This window comes from Pomacea canaliculata, linkage group LG14 (genome assembly GCF_003073045.1).
Source record: "Pomacea canaliculata isolate SZHN2017 linkage group LG14, ASM307304v1, whole genome shotgun sequence".
Lineage (NCBI taxonomy): Eukaryota > Metazoa > Mollusca > Gastropoda > Architaenioglossa > Ampullariidae > Pomacea > Pomacea canaliculata.
The window spans coordinates 6000454-6024787 of NC_037603.1; the positions used below are offsets into that span (position 1 = coordinate 6000454).

The 24334-nt window shown below is 44.0% G+C and overlaps 1 protein-coding gene across 2 annotated transcripts; it reads left to right on the top strand.

Moving 5' to 3' along the window:
* The first annotated feature begins 332 nt into the window (after positions 1-332).
* LOC112555844 (schwannomin-interacting protein 1-like) lies at positions 333-24267 on the top strand. Of its 2 annotated transcripts, none has more exons than XM_025224385.1 (7): positions 333-485; positions 17156-17467; positions 17740-17877; positions 18588-18659; positions 19037-19154; positions 19652-19738; positions 20224-24267. In XM_025224385.1, exons 1-6 carry the CDS (start codon positions 360-362, stop codon positions 19672-19674), a joined length of 789 nt encoding a protein of 262 aa, XP_025080170.1. In that variant the 5' UTR covers positions 333-359; the 3' UTR covers positions 19675-19738; positions 20224-24267. The 2 variants fall into 2 exon arrangements, with proteins under 2 accessions (XP_025080170.1, XP_025080171.1); XM_025224386.1 differs by lacking the exon at positions 333-485 and adding an exon at positions 10848-11522.
* The last annotated feature ends 67 nt before the right edge of the window (positions 24268-24334 follow it).

Sequence of the window (24334 nt, forward strand, 5' to 3'; positions counted from 1 at the left end):
CTGAAGAAAATCAACGCCGACGCCTGCCCCATAGACTTTCACCTGAGCCAGAGTCAAGGTGCCGGCGGGAGGGGGTTTGTCAAACGGAACAGCCTGTCGGAGGTCGACCAGTGCTTGGAGGACGGGGACGGCTTGATGGGGGACAGCCAGAAATTAGACCCTCGGCTCCTGGAGCGGGATAGTCGAGCGGGCAGCCGGCGAAGCATCTCGCCGGAGACCCGTGGGGGGGACTGCACGGTGGTGAGGAGGGACCACTCGGGACGGCGTGGGGGCGGGGGTCGCAGAGAGGGGAGTGCCAAGCGGAACAGTCACCAGGGACGCCGCAGCGCGAGGGGCCAGCGGACGTGCGGGAGCGACCCATGTCCCAACCTGTGGACGGCGACTTTGAGGTGTTCACCATGGAGACCAGCGTGCCCGCCATGAACTGGGAACTGCTGGAGCAGCAGCTGCAGCTGGCCGCGCAGGAGGAGCGCAGTCGACAAGAGGTGAGCACAGTTCATTCTTGCATATCTTGCATATCCACATCTGGTATTTCATGGTCAGTTTTTCCCACTGTTTATCTTTCTTTCGGTAGGATATTCGTTGATTTTTGTTTTCTTTCTTTCCGATAAGGGCGAGCAATCTTGTTCTTTTTTCCATCTTTTTCTCGTTCTCTTCCTTCCGGGTCTCTCTCACCCAGCTACATCCTAATCCTTTCTCACTAAGGTTAAATAGAGTCTACTGTAGTAGTATCTTACTGACATGGTCAGTGATAATAAAGTCGTCCCTGTTCTGTGATTGTTTTTTCTCGCCAATGATAATGATCCCTTTCTTCTGGCCCTTTTTTTTCTTCCGTCTTTCTCTTTCATTCTCTTTCTCTATTCATCTCAGCAAGCTTGACCTCATCTGATTCTTTGTTCCCTGTCTGCTGCCCTCTTTTATGCTTGAGATCAAGGGAATTACATCTTGTCTATGTAGAACTTTCTTTCATCATATTGTCGTTGATGATTAGGCCATCTCTGTGTCCCTATCATGTTGTTCTCTCTTTTTTCCTCTCTTTTTTTCTGTCCTTCTGTTCTTTTGCTCATGTCTTACTGTCATTTTTTCTAAATCTATTTTCTTTCTCACGAATGCTGTAAGAAGGTCGCAGTGTGTATATATATTTTCTCTGCGTCCTAACCAGGAGTATCTGGTTCGAGACCCACGTGGCGCATTAAATTTCCCTCAGTCTACCTAGCTGTATGGGAATGAGTACCAGACACTTTTGAGGTTGGGGAGTTTGAGCAGTAAGGCCATCACAAGAGAAAAGTGGCGCCTCTAGCAGCTTTACAGAAAAAAGGTAATGGGAAAAACATGTATCGTTACCGATTTACAAAAAATGCCGTCTTCCCTATCTTTAATGAAGCGTGAATCATGTTTTGTCTGGTGTCAGCAGTCATTCATCTGTCAGTCTGGTCTAGAGTGAAAAGTAAGTTTGCTATTACTTACATTTACACTTCCGGCTTGCCGTAAAAAATTACGATGTGCAATGTAAAGGAATGGGAGTGTCGGAGAAGAAGGCAAGAAAATCAGCTTCAAGTAGGCGGATGGTTTTTAAAATTACAAAGGCTTCAGAGTGGGAGCTTCAGAAATGTGTGGTCAATCAAGAAACTATTTTGTCCCGATTAGGATACAGGCTACAATGTCGGTGAGAACTTTCTCCTTTCTTCGTTTCTCTGCTGTTCGTGAAAATATGGTGTTTAAACCATTTCAGCCTCACGTCCCTGACCAAGGTGAGCTACTCCGGCGATAATCAGCTTCCTCAGAATAGGAAATTACCTCCCTTGCACCACTCGTCGCTTCCTGTTAGCACAACATGAATCTGGTTCTAATCCACCTTTCTCTGTGTGTATGTTTGAGAGAGAGAGAGGTTGGGTTGGGATAGAGACGCACGTGTACCCTTAATACAAAACAGTACAATAGACCAGTTTGTTGTGTAAACAAAGAGAAAATTGGACACTGAGAAAACTAACAGAATTCTTGGAAAAAACAACACTAATAATTCCCATCCGCACTCCCTCTTTCCACTTTCCCAGGTGCCTCTCTCTCGCCCCTTTCTCTCAGCGCTCGCTTTCTCGCTTTCTTTCAGATGCTTGGCATTTTTTGTGTGGTTTTATTTGTGTGTTTAATTTAAGAGGGAAAAAAACCATAAAATGTACTTAAATAGTTAAGTACTGATGGCCGAAAATTAAAGATTTTTGAGTAAGAAATAACCTTTTCTTACATCTAAGTTTAAGCTGCTCCTTTCAATATATATATAAATGTAGTGTAGGATCTGACCAGTGAGATTATTGTGAGACATGTCGATGTGTTTCTGACACTGTGAGATAATGTTGATTGAGTGTATCACGGTAAGCTTTTTTGCAATCACTTTTTTTTGGTTATAAAAGAATTTATGAGAAACTTTTCTGAATGCTTTTTACCACTAACCTCTCGAAGCACTAAAATGCAAAGACCAAAAAATGTAGAAAGGCTAAATATGGAATAGATAATAGAAACAAAGTAGATAATAAAATAAGGTTTTCTTTATGAAGTGAAATTTGATTCAAAAGGGCTAAGCCCTTCTTCAAGCATAATGTATGTATGAGAGGGATAAAGGATAATTTACTACAGATGAACATGTGTTACTAGGGTCAGAAGGTGAACATTCTAGCAGGCATAAATTGGCGCACGTGTGGGTCCCTCACCTAAACCCTGGTCACGCGCAGCTTTGTTGCCAACTAAAACTCGATAATGGAGCGTTGCTTCGGTGTGTTTTATTTACTTCATAAACTTTGCTCGCGCAGACACCCCGAGCAATCAGTGCAATCAATGCCCCAATCTACTGGGTGAATATTTCATACATCAGTGAGCGCTGCATGAGTTTAGATTAGCGGATGTCGCTAGTGCGCATGCGGCCGGATTGCACGTGCAGCATGTCGATGCAAGTGTCCAGCAACGCGTGCGTCTTACAATGCAATTTTGTTTTCTCTCCTTCGTACCGCTCTGCACATTTCGATTCTAGAAACATCGTATTCAGAGTCATGATGGTGCCATACGATGGTCCAAAGTCTCGTTGGTCGACTTCGCTTGCTCAAGTTACTCCTTCCCACTGTCCTCGGGCCTAATTAGGAAATAAATAAGTAAATAAAAATCTCCGCAGAAACAGAGGCTGTTTGATTTCAAATCAGTCACGTTTCTAGCTCTTGAAACATCTTTAATTGACATCACTGTGATTTCGTGCGATCGTGCGAAGTGATGTTTCTTCCTTTCCCCACTTTCCTAGTCTTGGAATGAAACTAAATCTCCATTGAAATAGGGAGGACGTTGAGTTTTCCATTTGACATCGTACAGATGCTTCCTTCCTTCCCACCCACCCCACTCCCCGCCACCCGAATAAATCGCTGCAGTACTGATTGGTGGATTCTCTTTTGTGGGGTGAGTGTGCGACGAAGGAACCCAAAGGAAGGCCGCAGCTGCATATCTAAGGCACCTGAAAACAGATCTTTGACATTCACGTGCATCTAGCGGCTCACGTCTCCAAAGTCGTCGAGAAAGCTCAGCTGGAGACAATAGAATTCCATCATGCAAAAAAAAGTCGATCTGCTCATGTTTAAAACAAAAACAATGGAGGAGGGAGCGTTGGATTTCGAGTCAGTAATTTACAGCTGATGAAAACAACATACTCGCATCGATCTGAAGTTGTTTTTCGAAGCGATTTTTAAAACTGTAGTTTTTCCTGATTTAAAAATGATGATGGAAAGGCTCGTTCGTGAACAAATTTTGAAAGTCTGTGCGAACACGGACATTCTAATTAGTCTCGCAGCAAATTCGTCTTCACAAAAATATAAAAGTCATGGTCGCTCATAAAACAACATTAAAAAGCTTGTTGCGAGCTTCTTTTAAGGACATTTTAGAGCCAGTTTTTTCCAATAAACATAAACCAATGCTCTGTTTAGTTGCACTGACTGTCGGTCAATGAAGCCACCTCTTCTCCCTCCCTCTCTCTCTCCCTCCCCCTGCCCACATTTTTTTATACAGGTTTTTACTGTCATAGACTCAGGCAAGCCGAAGACAGTGCAGGTTACCATCAAAGCAACTCATTAAAATCCGACCCATCCCTCTGGTTGAAGATTTCCGGAGCATCATGCCAGACCACACAAAGCCCGTCATCACTGTGTTTTATTATGTATGAGCTTTCATTTCACCTACCCGAGGTATCCCTGCTTTCCGCATCACCTGTCTCGAGCCTTCACGAGCGCTGGGGATTGAACAAGAGAGAACCGTGACATGCGGCTGGTACTCGGCTCTTCCATCATGTCTCTGGCTCTCGCTCTCTGTCCGGCTTCGATTCCGACGCACTTGGGAATGGGAAAAGTGGGGAGGGAACTGTGTAATAGAAGGGGGGATAACGATCGAGGACAACGGAAAAACCGAGTGTGTAGGCGCGTGGTTACTTTTATAACAAATAAAAACAGTCGAACATTCAGGGAAAAAAGGTTCTTTCTCTCCTTCCCCCCACACACAGAAATGCGATGCACCAACTTTGTCGCAGTGCCAACGATTTTGAAAATGTTTTACTTCTACCTTAAGAAGCAGTTCAAAACTGTTTAAAAATTGTAGTAAAAGGACAACGGATTTTAAAATTTGAGCTGACAGCAGCAGACGTGCTATAAAATGCCAAACCTTGGTGACATTAGGCCATCTGGACCAGACTGCTTCCTGCTGGGCAAAATATGCCACTTGAATACATGAGATTATTGTTGTCAGTTACAGCTGCTGATACAGTGCATCAACTAACATTTATGTTAAGCGGATGGCAGTGCCTTTTCTGGAATTGTCAAGCTCTGTTATAGGCGGTTAGACAAACTGGCATCTGGCCTTTAAGAGGTTCTGACAACACAGTGGCGTAGGAAGATGTTCGGCGTTGGGGGGGCAAACTCCCTGCTGACAGTGAACGGCGTTCGCACTCGCACATTTCGTAAAAAGGATTGGGGGTACTGCACGCACGCACGATCTGATCGTCAGAGGTGTTAGAGGCTCCACTTGCCTCAGGGCCCGCTTTTGTGACGGTGATGACCGTCTCCTCTCTACGTTCCCCTTCCTTTCTTCAGTTCTTTGCTCTTTGTGAGGAATTACGTCTCAAATATTGGGGGGGCAAAAGGATATTCCTGCCCCCCCTGTATTTTCCTTGGGGGGGCGGCTGCCCCCGCTGCCCCCCTGGTTCCTACGCCACTGCAACAGTAGCTGTAGGTGGTTGAAAGGCTGGGATAGGTCTGGTCTACCAATGCGGCGGTTATACAAGGAATTATTACCTTTCGTCGCAGTGAAAATGTGGGGAAATGTTGATGACAACGGAATATTCACGTTGCTAAGACTTTTATCTCGCCATTAAAAGCCAGGCAGTCGTCAGTGTTATCACAGGAAATTATCTTGGGATGGCACACTGTCGCCAATGCTTCATCGCTGTTTACGTAGCGAACTTTCTGTGTTGTGCAGAGGAAGGGTGTGAAGAAGATAGCCCCGGAGGATCCAGCTTTGTAGGTACGAGGACAGAGGGACATTAACGAGATGTTAGACCACAGCCAACCTCCACGTTCTCAATACCCGTCTCGTGAAGTTTCTACTTCCTGCTCATTCATATGTGTGTGTGGCAGGCGGTGGGCGTGGGGAGGATAGAGGCAGTCTTATCTCAGCGCCATTCTCAGATCCTTGCGGATCTCTAGTCTCGGACAGCCCTGAACGGCAAAAGAAAACCACTTTCCATATTCATGGACCTTCAGAAGGAAGACTGAGCGTGACGTGAACCTCGCCATTCAGTTTGCTCTCCTTTTATATCGACTTCCTCCTTTTTGCTGTTTGAACAAGGGATGGTGATCACAGCGGCAGAAGGCGCTGTTGTTGGCGTGTGCGTGCGGTAATGCTAGATGCCTCCGGAATTGCGGACACACCCAACCCTCCCTAGGGAACCTCATGGTTAGGTGAACGTCTGGCCGCTCCTCCCGTCTATGTCAGTCAAGTCTCTCTCCTCCTAATACTCCTTTCTCCCTCGACAGACAAGTATACTGTACATACAGATAGCTGATGCTGAACAATGTTAGCACGAACTTCCATCAGCGTCCTCTGGTGGACAGAAAGTGTTACCTCCCCTCCCCAACCTCAGTGACGTCACAGGGCAGTCTGTGGAAACGGCTGAACATGGGAGGACAGACCGACCAGGCTGATTTTGTTCTCATCGATTTCGGTGTCCCCGTGTACATCTCGGGGAAAATGTAGGAGAAAAAAGCTGTCAAGTGTCGCCATTGGTTTAAATCAGCAGTCCAATTGAGAAAGATTAGAAGGACGTGGTGCAGACGCTTTTATTATGCAGCTCACGTGTGGGGCGCGGCCATCCGGAAGTTGGCATGGATGGGAGAGAACTCAAATGCGGCGTTGACTAAAAAAATAAGAATGGACGACATCTCGTTTACCTCCTTGTGTTTTCTATTGTTATTAGCCATTCCGAATCACACTCCTCTCGAAACCATTTTAGAAACACCAGAAAATATGTTGACGAAAACCGCAGCCACCAAAACCTCCCAACAAAATCTCTTTGACGACAGTCTAAGTTATGGTATCACTTATTGCTAATCACAGAACCCTGAAACGGTCAACCGAGCCCCACTAACTAGGAGCTAGCCTTTCTCAACTGTTAACTCAGCGCTGTAGACTCATCGTGAGGGATCATCGATGATGAAATTGGGATCAGTCAGAGGAGTGTGGGTGTGTGTATAAATCATGTGAGGACCTCAATGAGGTGTCAGCAAGATTCTTTTCAAGGCAGCGACGGTAAATTATACTTCCGTGGGGTCAACGCTGCCAATATGTCTTCCACAGAGATGTAGACGGGCGGCCTGGAGCTAGATGTTTGTTATCAAGCGAGATAATTCTGGAGTGAGACCTAGCGAGTTAATGGCCGCTGCGTGCTGCCGCCTATACCATTCATCTAGTCACTCCACTCAATGCCCCAGCCGTGTCTGCATTATTAATACATAAATTATCAAAAAGCATGATATAAGTAGCTAATCTAGGTAATGAAGCCCCCTAATGCGCTTGTTGCGTGTGGCTGTGGACATTCAAGCGGCGAGTAAAATGTCTGAACATGATGGTAGTAGGGATAATGACCGTGATGGTTGTACAAAGAAGCGAGATGATGAACGTATCCCACAAGTCTTTTCGGTGACACACCATGAAGAGTTACATCAGCTTGGGGTGAGGTTTTGTCTCCACATCTTCGTGGTCTGCCATTCATTCAACAGATTTGACTTATGGACCCGAAAAAACTGCGAAAAGCCGCCATTGCCAGACATCGAAGCTCGAGTCTGGACATAGAATTTCGAAAGAGACCGAGATAAAACGAGGAATGTTAATCTCACAAGGTACGAAATGGAAATCTCCATCAGCCCTCAGGAGACAGAAATTTCAATAGATTACTCTCGGGAGCAAAAGGCGGAGGTGACTGTCAGAGGCGGCCTCACGCGCACACATCAAAGCTGCGGGCTGTCTGTGGCGAGCCGTTGGGTTGTAAATCAGTAGATACAGTACAGTCAGGATGGTAACAGGAGTCTGTATGTAGACTACACTTCACAAGTGCAATTTCTTCAGCTTCGCACAGTTGATGTGATAAGTATACTTGCCCTCTTTCCTCCCTCAATCATCATTGCAATAACAATAATACATCATCAAAAGTCGAAAACCTTTCTGAAGTCTAATGTAAAGTTTGCGATGTCAAAGATGATCTCGCTTTAAAAAAAATGCAGCAAACGCTATACCCATGACAAATAAAATAAAAACAAACCAAAAAAGAAAAAGTTCCTAAAAATATCATCATCAGCATCATCATCTCGTGACTGATACTAGCTGATCATCAGATAAGCTGGAATGTCAGTGGAACTGGCTCACCGGTGCCGGTCGATGCGTGCGCCACCTGTGACAGTATGGTGCGGTGTTCAGCATGGACAGGCCACCACAGCATGGAAAGATCGTGTAGAATACTTTTGCATCTTTAAAGCCTGATGGAGAATAGGAACAACTATTGTTTTTGAAATGTTTGGATAAACAAAAATATGTTTGGGAAGCAAACTGAGTAAAAAGGAAAACAAGGCAAACAACCATGGCCCATAAGCTTTAACCTCGGCGAACAAAGGAAGATTTAGCATGTGGTAGCGGCATTGACAGGTTAAAGAATTAGTGGTAAGCAATAGATTTTCGCCAAATTAACTTCTCTAAGAGGTAAATGATGGAGTCTCGGTAAACATGTCTATGGTGGATGAGCAACAGTTTCGGCTAGCAGTCTGGTTCGTGTGAATGACGATCTGTCCAGAGGTACACAGACATTTTTGTATCGGGAACCGCACGACAGTGTCCGTTGTAACTAGGAATAGCATCCTTCGTGTGGGCAGCGCGTGCTCTGATGCATCTGGATATTTAATCTCTATGCTGGAAAAAAGATGATTACATACACTGAAATAGAGGGTGGATGGGACTCTTATCCACAACCCTCATATGGTTTGACGGTGGGTAGGTGGAGTGAGAGAGTGTGTGTGTGTGGGTGGGTAGAGGGGTAGGGAAGGGAGGAGTAGGGCAGCGTTCATCTCCCACCCGGTCCCCAACTCCCATCGGAACTTGCAAGCTGAAGGACACTTGCAGGAAGGCTTCCATTGCCATGGTGGTCCCCGCAGCGAGAACAAACAGTCGCAGAACTCCATCCCCAACATGCGTGGAGGCTGATCGATGGAAGAACATTTATCACACATTTGGATGTGGCTTGCCGCCAGGGCGCGCACGTTAAGGGACTGGGGAGGCGGAGTAGAGTACACATCCCGGTCTCATCTCTGTATCTCGCAATTCAACTCCACTCTCTGTAACGGACCTCCAAAGCAAAAACGAGTTTTGGTTTAGTTTGTTTCAAACCCAACCCAGCATGCTGATCTGTTTTCTGGTTCATTTTCGGTAATGGTTTCTTTCTGTATTTCTCTCTCCTGGATTCTTTTTTTACCGATCTCTCTTTTTCACCATTTCTAATTTTCTCTTGTTTTTTTTTTTTTTATCGTCCTGTCTTCTTCTGAGTTTCGCTCATCATCCCCTGTCTATTCTCTTCTCCCTTAACATGTCAGCATATTTTCCAATTGTTTTTACATTATTGTTTCTCCATCCAATCGCCTTCATCTCTCACATTTTTTCATCTATACCGGCTTTGGACTGCAACTGCAACAAATGCGCGCCGTGCGTGTAGTAGTGGCATGAGCTTTTCCTTGAACGAATTGAGGGAGAGAAGTCAAGGCGCATCCAGTGATAGTGATAGCAGGTGCTGGATTTTCAAACAGAAAGACCTCCGGATGGTCAAAGACTAAAGATAGACTAATTCGGTGACTGAAATTTTGCACATTTTTAGGCGTTATGTTAGCGTGTACAGAGAGGAGGATCCAGACTTTGGATATCAATGATATGAGGAGACTGTACCGGATCTCCTACACAGAACGTAAAAGCAATGATTTTGTAAGAAGCACGTTTGCCACACTTGTAGGACATCATGAACATCTACATGCAACAGTCAAGAAACGCAAGCTGGTCTGGTTTGGTCATGTGACCCGGCATGAGACCTTGTCGAACTCAAGCTTACTTCCTTGGTGCACGTGCGCCCTATTTTTCTATCATCATGCAAAGTGGACGTCGTACTATGTTTTCTGTAGGTGTAGAGAATGAACCATGTAAATTCCAGACTTGTTTACAACATGTGTCAACCTGCCTCCAGCCTTTTGTCGAGGGTCGGGCTGTCTCGCGTTGTGGGTCCGGATGTCTCGCGTCGCGCCACGAGAACTGGGAGTTGCCTTCGCTGTCAGTGACAGAGATCCAGCGAACCTTTGTCTTAGGGAGAAGAAAGTAGAGCAGAGAAGAGAGGTGATAACGAGTTGACAACCTTGTACTGAGTCGAGGGTATGTTTTGTTTTGAAAGTTTGATCTTCGGTCGTTAACGTGGTTTTGTGCGCAGTGTGATCTCCCCTGACGTAGCAGTGTGGTTACGGCTTCCCCACGTAGTCTAAATTCTGCTGTTCGACGTAGTGTATGGATTCTGCTATATGACGTAGTGTGGTTACTGTTCACCCAGGGCTCACACAGGAGGTCTAAAGGATCAGTGAGTAGTGAGGAAACTGTGCAGCCACCATTTTGACACCCACTCATCCAGGTGATGCCTGGTCTCCAGGTGCATGCGATTTGCGTGGACAGTTGAACAGGTAACGCCTACAGAGGTGTAAGGCGCGGAAGAGAAAACCAACTCGGTTCCCTCACAAGCATTTGCCTATAATTATGTCCCTAGAGAATGGTTAGTCATTTGAAGTGCTAAATGATCAGGTAAAGCGAGATTTTTTCCTCCTCACGCGGAGGAGAAGCTGCCTGATTAGCTTCTGCTACTGTGGTGTGAAATTCGCACTGCCTGCAGCTAGCCAAGCGTGAAGTGCGGGAGGTCCAGAAGAGACTCGATCAGCCGAGCTTCGACCTGCTGTGGGCTGACTGGACGAGCAAGACGTCCTGCATCTCCTCCCTCCTCCACTTCCCACACACACGCTCCATGGCTGTCGGCTGCTCCAGCACTCGGTGCCACTCGGAGCTGAGGCTGGCGCGTGCACCACATCGATTGGCGGACATCTCCGTACACCGCCTCGCTAACCCCCGAACTGGGCTCGTCACAGTCCGAGCTGTGCAGCCCCCGGCAAACTGTGGCTACCTCCTGTCTCCGTGCAAACTACCGCCAGTCTCCACAAAGATTGAAAGGCTCAACGCCCATTGGCTGTTTATGCAAACGCCAACCGTTTGGGACAGTGGGAAAAAGAGAGGTAAGGGAGGAGGTGGGGAGGAGCGACGTGCTGTCTTGAATTGAGCAGACGTGAGAACTGTAGTCAACGACGATTTGGACAATTTTTGTTCGACAACCGCCCGCCTGGCTGAGGTCGATATTGTGTCGAGCTCGTGTCGACTTTGAGACGTCTGTGGGGCTTAACCAGCTGCCGCCTACAAAGTCTCGCCATTTCCCTGACAGCGCTGCGAGAGGACCGTGGGTGGCGGCGGTGGCTCCACCTAGTGGAATGTTTACGGTAGTCGGTGTACGCCTGCCAGAGAGCCTGCCAGATTCCTACCAACGCTTCTCTCACCGACTGAAGGTCTAGGGACTTTTTTCTGCCTCGGCAGACGTCTCCAGAAAGCGGTGACACGTTTGGACGAGGTGTTCTTGCAACTGGATCATATTATCCTCGCGACCTTATGTAAAACCCACAGCCTGCGTCTTCTGCATCAAGCCAGCCTCCTGTTGCCTGAGAATGATGTTCTATGTGATCGGGCTTTGCCGAGGGCTTTCACAGAGTTTGTAGCACAGTGAAAAAAAAAGCATCATCGCTAACGAAGTCTGACATCTTCGCAGATTTGCGGGTGGTACACCCCTAGTGTCAGATCTGTGAATGACAGCAATGAAGTATTTTTGTCTGATGTTGGTAAGTTACATAATATATCATACATAGTTACGTATCATTGATATAATATCTATGGCTGGCTGTCAGGTCTTGTATGTCTAACAGCATGCGCAGAAAAAGAATATTTGGAGGATAAATTTATTATATCAGTTTATTAAAAGCAGTTCCACGCCCAACTCTGATCAGTGGGATTGTTTCCGACACCTGTGTTCAAACCTGATTTCTGTACTCTGTCTATCCGCAATAGATGCAACACAATTCACACATGTGACTGACTGACTGCTCTTAACCAATGAGCTGTCACGAGGGAACTGATAACTGAGGACGCTTCATAACGGCAAGAATCGATGTCTCATCTCACTTTCATCAAAATTAAAAATTCTTCAGAAGGTAACACGTACATCACTCAACGGATTCACTTTCTCCTGGCAGTGTACTACTACAGCTTCTATCCACTTCCGACAGGAGCAAAAGACGTTGTATTATCTACCCAAGCTAAAACAAGCTGATATTATCCAACATCACCATTGGAAAAGAAAGATCGTGTGATAGCGCGTGCCCTACCTCCAATATAAAATCAGAGCTGAAGGAGTGAAGGTGCGCACTAGACGAGAACTGAACCCAGGACAGCCAACCTTCAGTGTATTGGCGACAGGTGCTGACCGTTGTACCACCGGCTGATCACGAGACTGGAGTGGATGCTGGGGATGTGATGGCAGTTGTTGAGGTCGCGATGTTAAAGCTGAAGGCGAGAGATCGAGTTTCTAGAGCGGGTATCGAGGAGCTTTGATCATTGTTGAACTGGATGCTGCAGGTCAAGATGTAGAAGTGGATTCCCTGTGACGACGAAGAAATGGATATCGGGTGTCGCGATGCTGGAAGTTAATATTGAGGTCACTATGTCGGAGTGGTTGTCGGGATTGTGATGTCAGAGTGGATGTTGAGAGGTTGCGATGTCGAGAGGTCACGACAGAGAAGTGAATGCCGGAAGTTGAGACACAGGAGCAGAGGTGTGAATGAAAATGTGTTAAACGAATCCCTTCTTGTTAGTGTTCTCGTTAACCCTCGTTCCTTTCTGTTTTCATGTATTTTCTACTGTTGTGTTGCTTTTGCCTTTCGCTCTTCTTTCAGTTTTATTTTCTTTCTCACCTTTTCCTCGCTCTTTTTTATTCCCTATTTTCCGCATATTCTCTCTCATATTATTTTTTTTTTCTTCTTCTTCTTACACCTATCTTTTCCATTTCCTGACAGCGTCCATTTCTTTTTCTTATCTCTTCTCGTCGACTTTGTGTCTCTCCTCGAGAAGCACTTTACCTGTTAAGACCTCTGTCTTTTCTACCCAGAAAACACCCAAAAGGCCCCATCCTTATTTTTTAATACTCTGTGTGTGTGTGTGTAGGGCGGGGAGGCTGAGAATGAAAACATGTGTGAGACTCGGCTGTGACGCATGTTTTCACATTATTTACGACTTTGTTATGTGAAATAATTGAGGCCCAGCATTTCCCTTTTCTGGGTGTACCGGCGTTCAGTTGATCTTCATGAGAAAGATAATGGCAGGAAAGGGTGCGGCTAACAGTCATTGCCCGTCGGTGGGACGGTACACGAGGCGCAGCGTGAGTGGTGTTCGTGCACGTGCGGTGTTGCCGTTAGCATCACACACGGCCATCAGCCATCACGTGTCGGGTATTTCCGTGCCTAAAGATCATCATGAACAGATCAGGGGTCGGCAGTACCACAGCTGCTTTGGTCTGTATGTGATGGCAGTACCCGACACCCATAATACATTTCCAATTAGTTTGGCAGTCGACTCCGTGTGTTGTGCTCCCATTTATAAACTTGACTATGTGAGGGATCAAGTCTTGCATGACGGTCATGTACAACTGTTTTGTGTTGCTAAATATTCGACCATGTGTCTTCAATTAAGTTGGTCTTTATCTATAGTTTATCTTCATACCTCTTCTCCTCATATTTCGCTTTCATTATCATTGCTGCTGGGAGAGCTAGGACAGAGATTGGCTGTCCGTGCATTTGAGCTGGTATAGTTCCTGTAGTCCTCCCACGGTCCCTCACTATCGCCATTTTCAAGAACCATAACATCAGGGTTACTACAAAGTACAGTAGGGGCCCAACTGAGGGGTGCTGCCCAAAACCGGGACCGTTGGCGAGGTGTTGCGGCACCATGCTCCTCGAGGATTAACCAGGACTAAACTAACACTATGTACAGATGCCTTGTAGCACCGATCCTGCTCTGCGGATGTGAAAAGTGGACAGAGAGGAGGATCCAGACTTTCGATAGCAACTACATGAGGAGGCTGTAGCCGATCTCCTACAGAGAACATAAAACCAATGATTTTGTATGAAGCACGTTTGCTACACTCGTAGGACATCATGAACATCTACCTACAACAGTCAAGAAACGCAAGCTGGTCTGGTTTGGTCATGTGACCCGGCATGAGACCTTGTCGAAGACTTTCCTTCAAAGGACCTTGGAGAGTAGTGGACACCGCGGTGGCCAGATAAAGAACCTGATTACGAATGTCAGAACCTGGACTGGTCGTCCTGTACAGGACCTGACTATCACCTGAAGCAGACATTAGTAACGACAGGTACCAGTCAAGGGACAGAGGACTGAGATGATCGCAAACAATAAGTGATGAAATTTCAGTAACATACAGGCTAAATAATCATGATAAACGACAGAAACATAGCACCAACTGGGTTCACTGGAATCTCGCATAAAAGAATCACTGGCAGATGCCGCTAACAGTCAGCTCAAATACTTCTAGAATTAGTGATTTAGCGGACTGGTGGACATCAGCCTCCAGTTGCCTCATGTGTGTCCCAGGCCGGGAGCCATTCTTGACTGGAGACAATGGCGACCAGCAGCGGGACGCGGCCATTGCCTCGCGTGCTGGGGCAGGCGGCTCTCGACGATCGAACTGAAAGCACCAGCATCACTCACCCCGGCAGCTGCCCGTCACAGGAACTGAACTTATTTATGACTGTGGTTGACATGGAACTGATGGCTGGGGAATCCCACATACGTAGAGAGGTTCAACAGTTCAAAAAATGTGTATGTGAACTCGTTATTTCTGCGTATTGGACCTTGACATCTTACTTAGAAATCGCCTGCAGCTCCACCTCGACAACAGACATGATGTGACAGAGCAAAAGAACAAGATTTTTATTTAATAATTTTTCGAAAGGCTCGAAAAAAATTGCCTTCTGACGGCTCCTGACATCAACTTAAGACTCCTACTTCTTTCCACTATATATATAAATACTTTTGGTGTTCAAGAGACTTTAAGTGAAAGACCTGTCAGGACCGCGACGAGATCGTCAAAACAAGTAAAAAAAAAAACTGCTTGCGATTTCCAAGACTGTTAAGAAATAAATTATTTTGTATGTTCTTGAAAGTTTTTTTAGAAGGGAGTCCATCGACTGCGTCACGAAGAACTATCCAGGAAGAGGGAGCAGCTTTGGAGAAGGAGAATGCTGACATCCTTTACATCATTACATCATCTCCAGATAATGTTTAATAACTGAAGTTTTAACTAGATCTTTTTTTGACAAGATGTCAGCCAGATGTCGGTTCATTACCTAGGTAATTGTGTGACAGCCGTGATTGCCCCACTCACTAATGACAAGTAATTATGAGACTGCTGTGAATGGCCAAATCTCAGATAAAATGTAACCCTGTGACTTCTGTAAACGGCCAAATCTCTGGTGATATGCCTCATCATGAACCCGTGAATGATCAAAGCACAGAGCTATGAATGTACATGAATTGCCCCGTTCCGTGCAGCCAGCTATAATGCCGACATTTGCGTGATTCCTGCTGGACTGGGATGGCGGGGTGTCGGCCATGACTGATGGCTGCTGGACTGGTGTGCGGACAGACGGCCAGCCATTTGATACTCGGGGGACCGAACAGTCTGGAGACCGGAGCTGCGGAGTCCACGAGATGCTGAACATAGCAGTTGGCAGTGTAAGGGTTGCATACGGTTTGACATTGTAAATAAACATGACAATCCATGAAAACCTCTACAGCAACAATTTTCTCTCATTAAGAGATTTTCCTTTCTTCTTCTTCTCCCATTCCCCGCTCTCCACTGGAAACGATCCGATTTTGATGGAAGTCATTGTTAATGCAAGCGGTCTGACAAGATCTTTCCATTCTTTATTCTTCATGTCGTCTTCCTCAGGCTTTTTGGACAGTTTGAGTGATTACAAGAGATGAGATATTTTCCTTTCGTGTTGTCTGTCTGTCTTTTGGAGATTGTCCCGTGGGTACGTCTAAAAATGGAGACTGGTCGGTCTGTGGTTGTAAGATTCAAACCATTCTGGTGACGTATTTGAATGTATTACACGATATTTGACAGTGAAATATGCGAGGAAACGAGGGAGAGTGTGGGGGTCAAGGGTCATGCAGAGCAGGTTAGGTGAAGAACACCTGCCCGTCACGAACTCACGAAAACCAAGATGGCCCGGTGCGTGTTTGTTGAAGTCACACGTCAACACAAGGACTTTCCGAAACTTTATTTTTCTTGCACGAACCTACACCACTGACATCTCTCCCCTCCTTCCACCTCGTCCACACTGGCTCTCTGTCTGTCTGCCGTGCCTGCCGTGTTTCTAGAGCTGTTTTGGCCACTCATAATTTTGTTTAAATCTTTGAAAAGGTTTTGTAATGTTTGTTGTGTAAAGACCAATGCTTCCTGTATGTGTTTCTATTCAACTTCTCCGATTTATATGTCCTCGTTGACACTGTCCTTAGAACACACAGATAATGCACCGAGTATTTTTGTTGTTAGAAGGCCCAGGTGATGAGGGGATCTCGTCGGGTATTCAGTGCATCCTGGTGGTCAAAGCAGCTGTTAGCCACTCAGTTGCCTTTACCGAGACATTTAATAATAGGTGGAGAAGATTACTGTTGTATTATCAATTTTAAAAAATTAAAGAAAGGAAGGAGAACAGTGTTATCTGCTTTGAATCCCATGCAGTGTGTAAACCTCTAAGAGTTCGAAAAGAAACTTGAGAGGTCTATTAACAGTTTTACTCTGTCATGCCTCTCCTAACCAGCTCCCCTCACTCGGGAAGAAAGGTGTGGACATTGTAGCACCTCTGCCACATCACAAAGATGGAAAAGCCAGACGCAGGCAGAGTGGATCGGACTCTAGTCAGGCTCTCTGTTGCCCACGATGTCAACTTGTTACTTCGGCACGAGCTGATGGTTAGGACATCGACTGGAGAACTTGTCTTTGATTCCAGTCTCTGCTTGTCCATGTCAGGGAAGCTGAAATCGTGAAGCTTGTCATAGACAGTCACATGGACAGACTGCTTCCACTATAGCCACGCATCCCGAACTTCTAATAATGCAAAAACTGCCAAAATAGGGATTCGATGTTATAGGACACCAAATTAAACAAAATACTCTCATTTACAAAGCTTACCCTCGCCCTTACCACCACCACCACTTTCGTCACATTATCTGTATTTTCATCATTCTCTTCTTATATATTCATGATGTAGAATTTGAGCCGCAATGAAGGTTATGGGAGGGGGAGGGAGGAGTAGGTGTTGCGAAACCCCGGAGGGGCCGCCTCCGTGCTTGCTGATGTAATGGTTACTATGGTAACGGCATGCTGCTGCAGGCGCGGCAGACGGACCGCGAGGAGATCCGGCGCAGGCTGGCCATGGGCACGGACGAGGAGTATTATGGGGGCGAGCGGACCTTCAAGAAGCCCTCGCTGTCGGCTCGCCTACAGGGCGGCATGAACCTCCAGATCTGCTTCGTCAACGACGCAGCTGCCTCTAGTGAGGACGGTGACATCACACCCACGGCAGCGCCCTCTAGCATCCCCGTCATGGCCAGCACCAGCCAGAGCTACCACAACCTCAGCGCCGTCTCACCTGCTGCAGGGCCGAAGGTCAAAGGTCCGACGCCCAGGTGTACAGACACGCGGGTACGTCAAGGGAAAAATTTTAAGAAATAAAAGATTTCAGGTCTAGACTGCCTGCTCTTCCCCTTGGCACTTATGAGATAACGTTTTATGCCTCGTATTACATCAAACACTTGGTCGTTGTTTGTAGAAAATGTAATTTGCAATTAGCTTTCTGCAACCCTTGTTATACAGTATACATCCCATTTTTCTGCCCATTAAAAGTTTTGATAATCATGGTCCGTGCGTGTTCACAAAGGTGTAAATAATGTTGTTGGTGTTCCGGCTATTTGCAGACATCCAAGAACAGGCCTCTCTCTGATCCGGGCATCCTGGCAGCCCAGCTGTCCCTGCCGCCATCAGCACAGGAGCACGAGAGCTTGCTGGAGCGTCAGCAGCGACTGCAGCAGGAAGCCAGAATTGCACTTGCACAGGTCAGAGTCAAGGGGTGGCGCATGTCCCCTTTTGACCAAAATTGCGCTTGAGGCTGATCAGATGTTAGGGGATGCTGCATCTGTTATCTGCCCCAAATTATGTCAAACATTATCATTTGATCCGAAAGATTTGTTGAGGTGAAGATACTGACACAACATTTTAGCTTTGAACATTTACACTAGCGTTTGTTAATCTGATCTGAGTGTGTTAAGTATTACTTATAATCTTGCATTGCCACTCAGTCTCATTCTTTGTCTCAATCTCTTCATGCTTTCTTTCCCTTGTCTTTCACTCTCTCTCACACACACTTTCTCTCTTTCTCTCCCCCCCCCCAACACATACAACCTTGCTCACATACACACATATGCAGGGATGGGCAAGCTACTTTTACCGGCTACACACTACATACAGCTGCAAAAGTAGCCACTACTTTGGGGCTACTTTTAAAATGTAGCCAGCTTCTCTACTTTTAAAAGCGTGATGTTATAACAAGTTAGCTGTAGCAACATACACAAACATCAAACATACACACTAAACACTATTACCTTTACACTTTAGTTCTTTTTTCTCTCATTCAAACACATAAGTCTCTATTTTACACATCACTCTATCTTTCTGTCTCACATACAAACACACTTTCTCTCACACACACATACAATTATATACATCAGTTCGCCAGCTGACATTGTGTCTAATGTGGTTATTACAGGCCAGTAACATGGCACGCATGCAGCTTGAGGTGGAGAGGCAGACAAAGAAGAAGTCTCCTATTGCTGATATAGTAGGTTTCATGTCTTATAATCATCTACTTTCCACTATTACTGGGCATTCAGAGAACATGTGTTACATGTGCGGGTTTTGCATGCAGAGGTGTGAAACCCAAATTTAAAGACTCCTGAGATGTCAAGATTATAGGCATCAACTAACACCTGGACACTAAACTGCAATAAAATGTTTTAGTTAATTTAAAAAAAAATGAGTTCATCTGAGTAGGAGAATGTGCCAATAATGATTGCAAGTATTGATTTTGTGAAAAATGATAGCAAACAGAATTGAAGTCCTCAGGAATGACAATAAAAAGAAACACACAAGAAATTGTTTGGAATGAAGAGCATAGGTTACATGGTAAATATTTCTAAATGTATTGTTTCTGTGTAGGTGGGGCTGCCAGAACTGGCAGATGGTCGGACCATTAAACTGTCAAGAAAGGTTTTGCTGGAAATGAACCTGGCACAGCTGCAGGTCCTTGTCAATGATCTTCACACCCAGATAGAGAGTGAGCAGTTTTCACCTTTTCACACTTATACTTGTGTATGTTTGTGTGCAGGTGGACGAGTAAATCATAGAGTATAAATATGCAAATATTTGATTTTTTAAAATGATTTTATTTAATTATTAAATTATTTTTTTAGTCTTTCATGGTGGTTAATTGTCATGGTGACAAAGCAAAGAGATGAAAGTTGATTTAGTAGATTAATGCTAATAATTGACAACAGTGATGATGATGATGATTGATGATGATTGATGGATTGATGGATGGATGATGGATGATGATTGATGATGATGATGATGATTGAATGATTGAATGATGGATGATTGATGGATTGATTGATTGATGATGATGATTGATGATGATGATTGATGATGATGATTGATGATTGATGATGATGATTGATGGATGATTGACTGATGATTGACGGATGATTGATGACGGATGATTGACGGACGATTGACGGACGATGACGACGATGATGATGATGATGATGATGACAGGTCTTAATGAGGTCACCTACTGATTGAAAGAGACGACTTGCACATGGAGCAGGACTCCATGCTGGTGGATATAGAGGATCTGACCAGGTGAGTGACAGGTGATACAAAATCCACAAATTCACTTTCAGTAACAGAACTTTTTATAAACATGCTGACAGAACGGAGCAATTAAATAATCGTCATCATAGCCCCTTACTGAATAGTGGCATCTCAATATTTACAATGTAGTTACCACACATTTAGTGCTACTGCAGTTTTCAGCATGATAGTCTTAATTCCTGTTGGTGCTACTAAAATATTATTGGGATTAATTTACAAGTATCTTTGGCTTGCCCTGTGTTGTTAAATTCCAAGAGAAAATGTTGATATTTTCTACAATTACTAATCTTTGGTGACTTCTCTTCATAATGATATTTATTTGTATGTGATTGGCATGCTCCGATAGCTGAACACGCCACTCATTTGTCCCTTGAGAAAATAAAGAAGCCACTCATTTCTCCCTTGCTGTAAATATGCAACTCATTTCATCCATGAGATAAATAAGTTGTATTATGCTTTGTTTTTGTTTACAGCTTTGCCCAGCACATGTCTGAAACCAACAACAACAAGGCAAACCTCAACAACAGGAACTCGGCTTTGTCCCACAGCAAGCATTTTAACTGACAGCCATCATATCAGTGCTACACAGCACTACCTTATCAAAGACAGTATGCACTTCACCAACCTTTTTGTTCTGTCTACAAGTGCAGAGAGTTGCTTAGATGAAAGCGTGGTGGGTTGAGTCTTTAAACAGTCATTGAGAGACGAGAACAAGTAAACTTTCTGTCAGTTGCAGAAATCTGATTTCTCGTGTGCTGGAGACCGTTTGTGCACCTAGAGCTAAGATGGATGGTGATTTGTGTCCATGGTTCAGGTGCTCACACACAATGTTCTTACTTTCTACTGTGGTTCATTGACATCTCCTGGCTCACGCTTTGAAAACTGTGCTGACTGCTTACTTACTTGACGTGCTGGCATGTTGTCTTCTTTGGTGATGTATTTTATGTCCCTCATGTACAGTGTAATTGTTGTACCATAGCATCAGTGTGTAAAGTTATCTTCTCTATAGATATCTCAAAACTGTTTAACTTTAACCTCATTAGTTTTATTCCTAACACCACCACCCTTCAATTGGCTTCTCCTTTACATGATGATGAGCCACATGTATAATATTGAGCAAAACAAAATGTCATTATCATCCCAGTCAAACTGCCTGTTTCATAATTCATTCTTGAATAGTTGTACTGAACTATACAGGAGTCTTTCCATCTGTACCCAAACACGCACACACAGATAAACACAAAGAAACGTAAAGGCTCAGAATGAGCGATTGACAATGAAAAGCCAGAAGTTAGTCAAAAGAATGAATTAAAATCCTCTGTAATAATTAGAAAGTACATATAAAATCTTTTCTTGAAATTAGATAGGTTCAAATTGACATTTTCCTCCAAGAGAAAGTTACGTGTAATACCTAAAATCCTGGTTGTGTGAAAACCATAAACAATTTTGCACTATATTTTTGCTAGACATGCTGCTTAAATTGGAGACTCATTTTAAAATACATCTGGATCAGCAACAAAAATGTTAGGCACCTGTGTTTTAGATGTCAGTGTACTTGTTTGCACCAGCGAAGGCATTCGAGTTTGTCCCCCTATGTACGCCAGTTTGTAGGGCAAGAATGTAGAAGATCATATTTTTAGCTTTTTCACAATTTATTACATTTAGGACATAGTTTGAAATATGTGTATGCGAGAACGGTTGGGAAAGTATGTATAAATGTGGATAAAACTAGACTAGAAAATATTTATGATTTCCATTCCAATAATTAAGTTAGTGCAGAGCACAGTCATCTCAACTGTGAAGTGTGCACAAAATCTGTAAATACTCTCAGCTATTACCAGGACCTATGGTGCATTTTTCATGTCTTTACCAGTCTTTGTAGTTTTAATTTAAAACACGTGGCATATCCAGGTCACTTTGGTGAAAGGACATAATATATCTAACACTTTTGAACTGGAGACTCTGTGCACTTGGAGGGTATGTGGGGGAGGATGGGGTATGGTTTTGTGAGGGTTGTGGGGGAGGGCTGTGTGAAATAAGTTTGGGTGGTGTGGGATGTATGAAGTGGGGAAGGGGTATTGTGGGGTGGTAGGTGGGGCTGGTATTTGAGTTGCAGAGGTGTTGGGGAGGAGTGTATGTGCATGTGGGTGTGGGTGTCTATACAAGGTTGTATTTATGTCATTTTGCTCAGTATTTTCCCACAGTAATTTGTCAGTGGCAACAAGTGGTACTAGAGTGACATTATAAGTTGTTTTCACTGTGTTTGGAGAATGTACAAACCAATCTGTAAAGAGTGGAAGATGTTTTTAATGTCTGCAGTTCATAACTTTATTGTATCCGTGATCGTGCCAGAAAAGTTTAAAAAGCTGTATCATTTAAAAAAAAATGTTTAGTGAGCATGACACAAAAGCAAATTTTTCTGTATATCTCTAGGGAAGATTACAGCCCATTTTATATATATCTACAAGTGTGTGAGAGAAAGAGAGAAAGGTAATCATCAATAAATATATAACAGCTTGATGTAACTAGAACTTTACATTAGGAAGGCACTGACTACAAACATTAGCAATGATGTACCACTTCTTACCACACATCTGCTATATTGAGATGCATCAACTGCTGTGTGTGAGAAAAATAAAGCATCCACTAGCTGAATGCCAAACTGATCAGATCTGTGATCTGGAAACATAACTGTCAAAATACGGAGGTTTGTGGTCATGGAATTATGTCCATCAAGTGTCAGATGCTTTTGAAGGAGCATACATTCTCTTGCAGCCTGATTTACTGAAAATATGCCCTTGTAAAAAATAGAAACCCTTGTTTACATCCTAAACATTTGGTTTAAAGTCTTGGAGACAATAGCTCGCTGCCATTTAGTTCATGGCCTTCGGATTGTCAAAGAAGTCAGGCTAGGTGGTTCTGGAAATAATAGTATTAAAAACAAAAATCAAGTGGATGAAGGGTTCTGGACACTGTCTGCAAAGAGTTGCAATCTCTGGAAACAAAGTCTTCTTCATACCAAATAGATTAGGGTTGTGACTACTGAAACACCTGGTGTCTGATATATCTGGTCATTGCTGGAAACAAAAACTGGATTTCTTGAGGAAATCAACTCTGTAACCATGCAAAGATCCATACAGTGGACAAAGAAAAAAGAGTTTGGTGTATTTTTAGCAGCTAATTTTTTTTTTATTTAGACTCCAAGCTTCTGCTTTCGACTGTGAAAAGAAGCATAAATGGGTTAACTTAGCTGGTAAATCTGATCACTTGGATAGAATACCATTATGGAATAATTGTATGTAATGTGGATATTATATGGTGTAAGGATTGCATATTGATGGCATTGTTCTTGGATAATATGTGTGATTAGTTAATATTGACATAGTGAAAACTAAGTTATAGATGAATACTTTTTGGGGTCTTCACCATCACAATCCTTTACAAAATGAATAAGGATTTTGGAAACAGAAAGATCCCCTTTGTTCATTAGAATTTGTCCCTTAACTTTCCATTTGGCCAGTGAGATTTATACATGGGTTTAACAGGTCAGTATATTGTGAGTTAAAACAGATTGCTTTTTAACAAATCTTAAGGTATTCAGCAGGACAGGCACTAACGCCACCAATTACAGAAGTTTAGCCTGACCAATGCATGTGTCCAGGTTGGTCAATAAGCTTTGATCAGTGATTTTTTATCGGTCATATTGCTGTCAGGGTGTCTGGACAGACAGCAAGTAGGTTACAGTCTCGTCTGTGACTGAATGCAGTTAAGTGGCATTGATCCTAAGTGTTCAAAAACACCATTCACAATTTCTACATATCGGTAGGGAAGCAATTTCCTTGTTGCAACACACAAATCACTTTGTTGCTGTTAGTATTTTATTGAATATGGTGTATGCATGAAGGTATCATTGAGAGATTGTGAGCTCTTAATATTGTTGCTGGTGCGAGGCAGCTCAGTGCGAAGTGTCATCAAAATATGGTTTCAAGTAGTTTTGTGTTTACACAAAATTTTTCACCTGTAGCTGGTAGGTATGATGTGGTTGCTTTTATGACCACTGGACCAAGCAAAGGAAATGTAGTTCTTTTAACAGTCTGTAAAATGAGACCATAATGAAAAAGGCACCACCCAAAAGGAAACTAGAAACAATTGTATGAGCTTATATTTCACACATCGCTCATCTTCATCACTGGTTTTTTTTCCTTCCTTGCAATGGTTTCACCATGCAAGGAGTTAGACCCTAGTTCTTGAAAACCTATAGAGGAAGTTGCTTGGTTAGCAGAAAGTCTGAAAGCATCATTTGAACGTTTGTGATACATTTTTGGAAAGCATTGTCATTGCTTAAACGGTAGCATTTGCATAGCAAAGTGTATACATGTTCTGGGCATATTCAGTTCAACTGGCCTCATCCAATCACTTGTTTGCAGCTTGTTATATACTCAGTTTTGCCAGGAGAATTACCCAATCTGTTTTATGTGCGGAATTCCATATTCACTAAAAAAAATACTGTCACCAGTTTTCAAATGTCTTTGTGATGTGCACGGGTGATAGGATGCATGTGTTGCATGCAAGTTATCTGCAGGC

What these genes read in the sequence shown, in the direction of transcription:
- LOC112555844 (XM_025224385.1), top strand. Translation starts at nt 360, where the DNA reads ATGTCCCAACCTGTGGACGGCGACTTTGAGGTGTTCACCATGGAGACC. An exon ending in AGTCTCCTATTGCTGATATA is followed by an intron (nt 18,660 to 19,036) that starts GTAGGTTTCATG and finishes GTTTCTGTGTAG; the next exon opens with GTGGGGCTGCCAGAACTGGC. An exon ending in TCTTCACACCCAGATAGAGA is followed by an intron (nt 19,155 to 19,651) that starts GTGAGCAGTTTT and finishes TGATGATGACAG; the next exon opens with GTCTTAATGAGGTCACCTAC.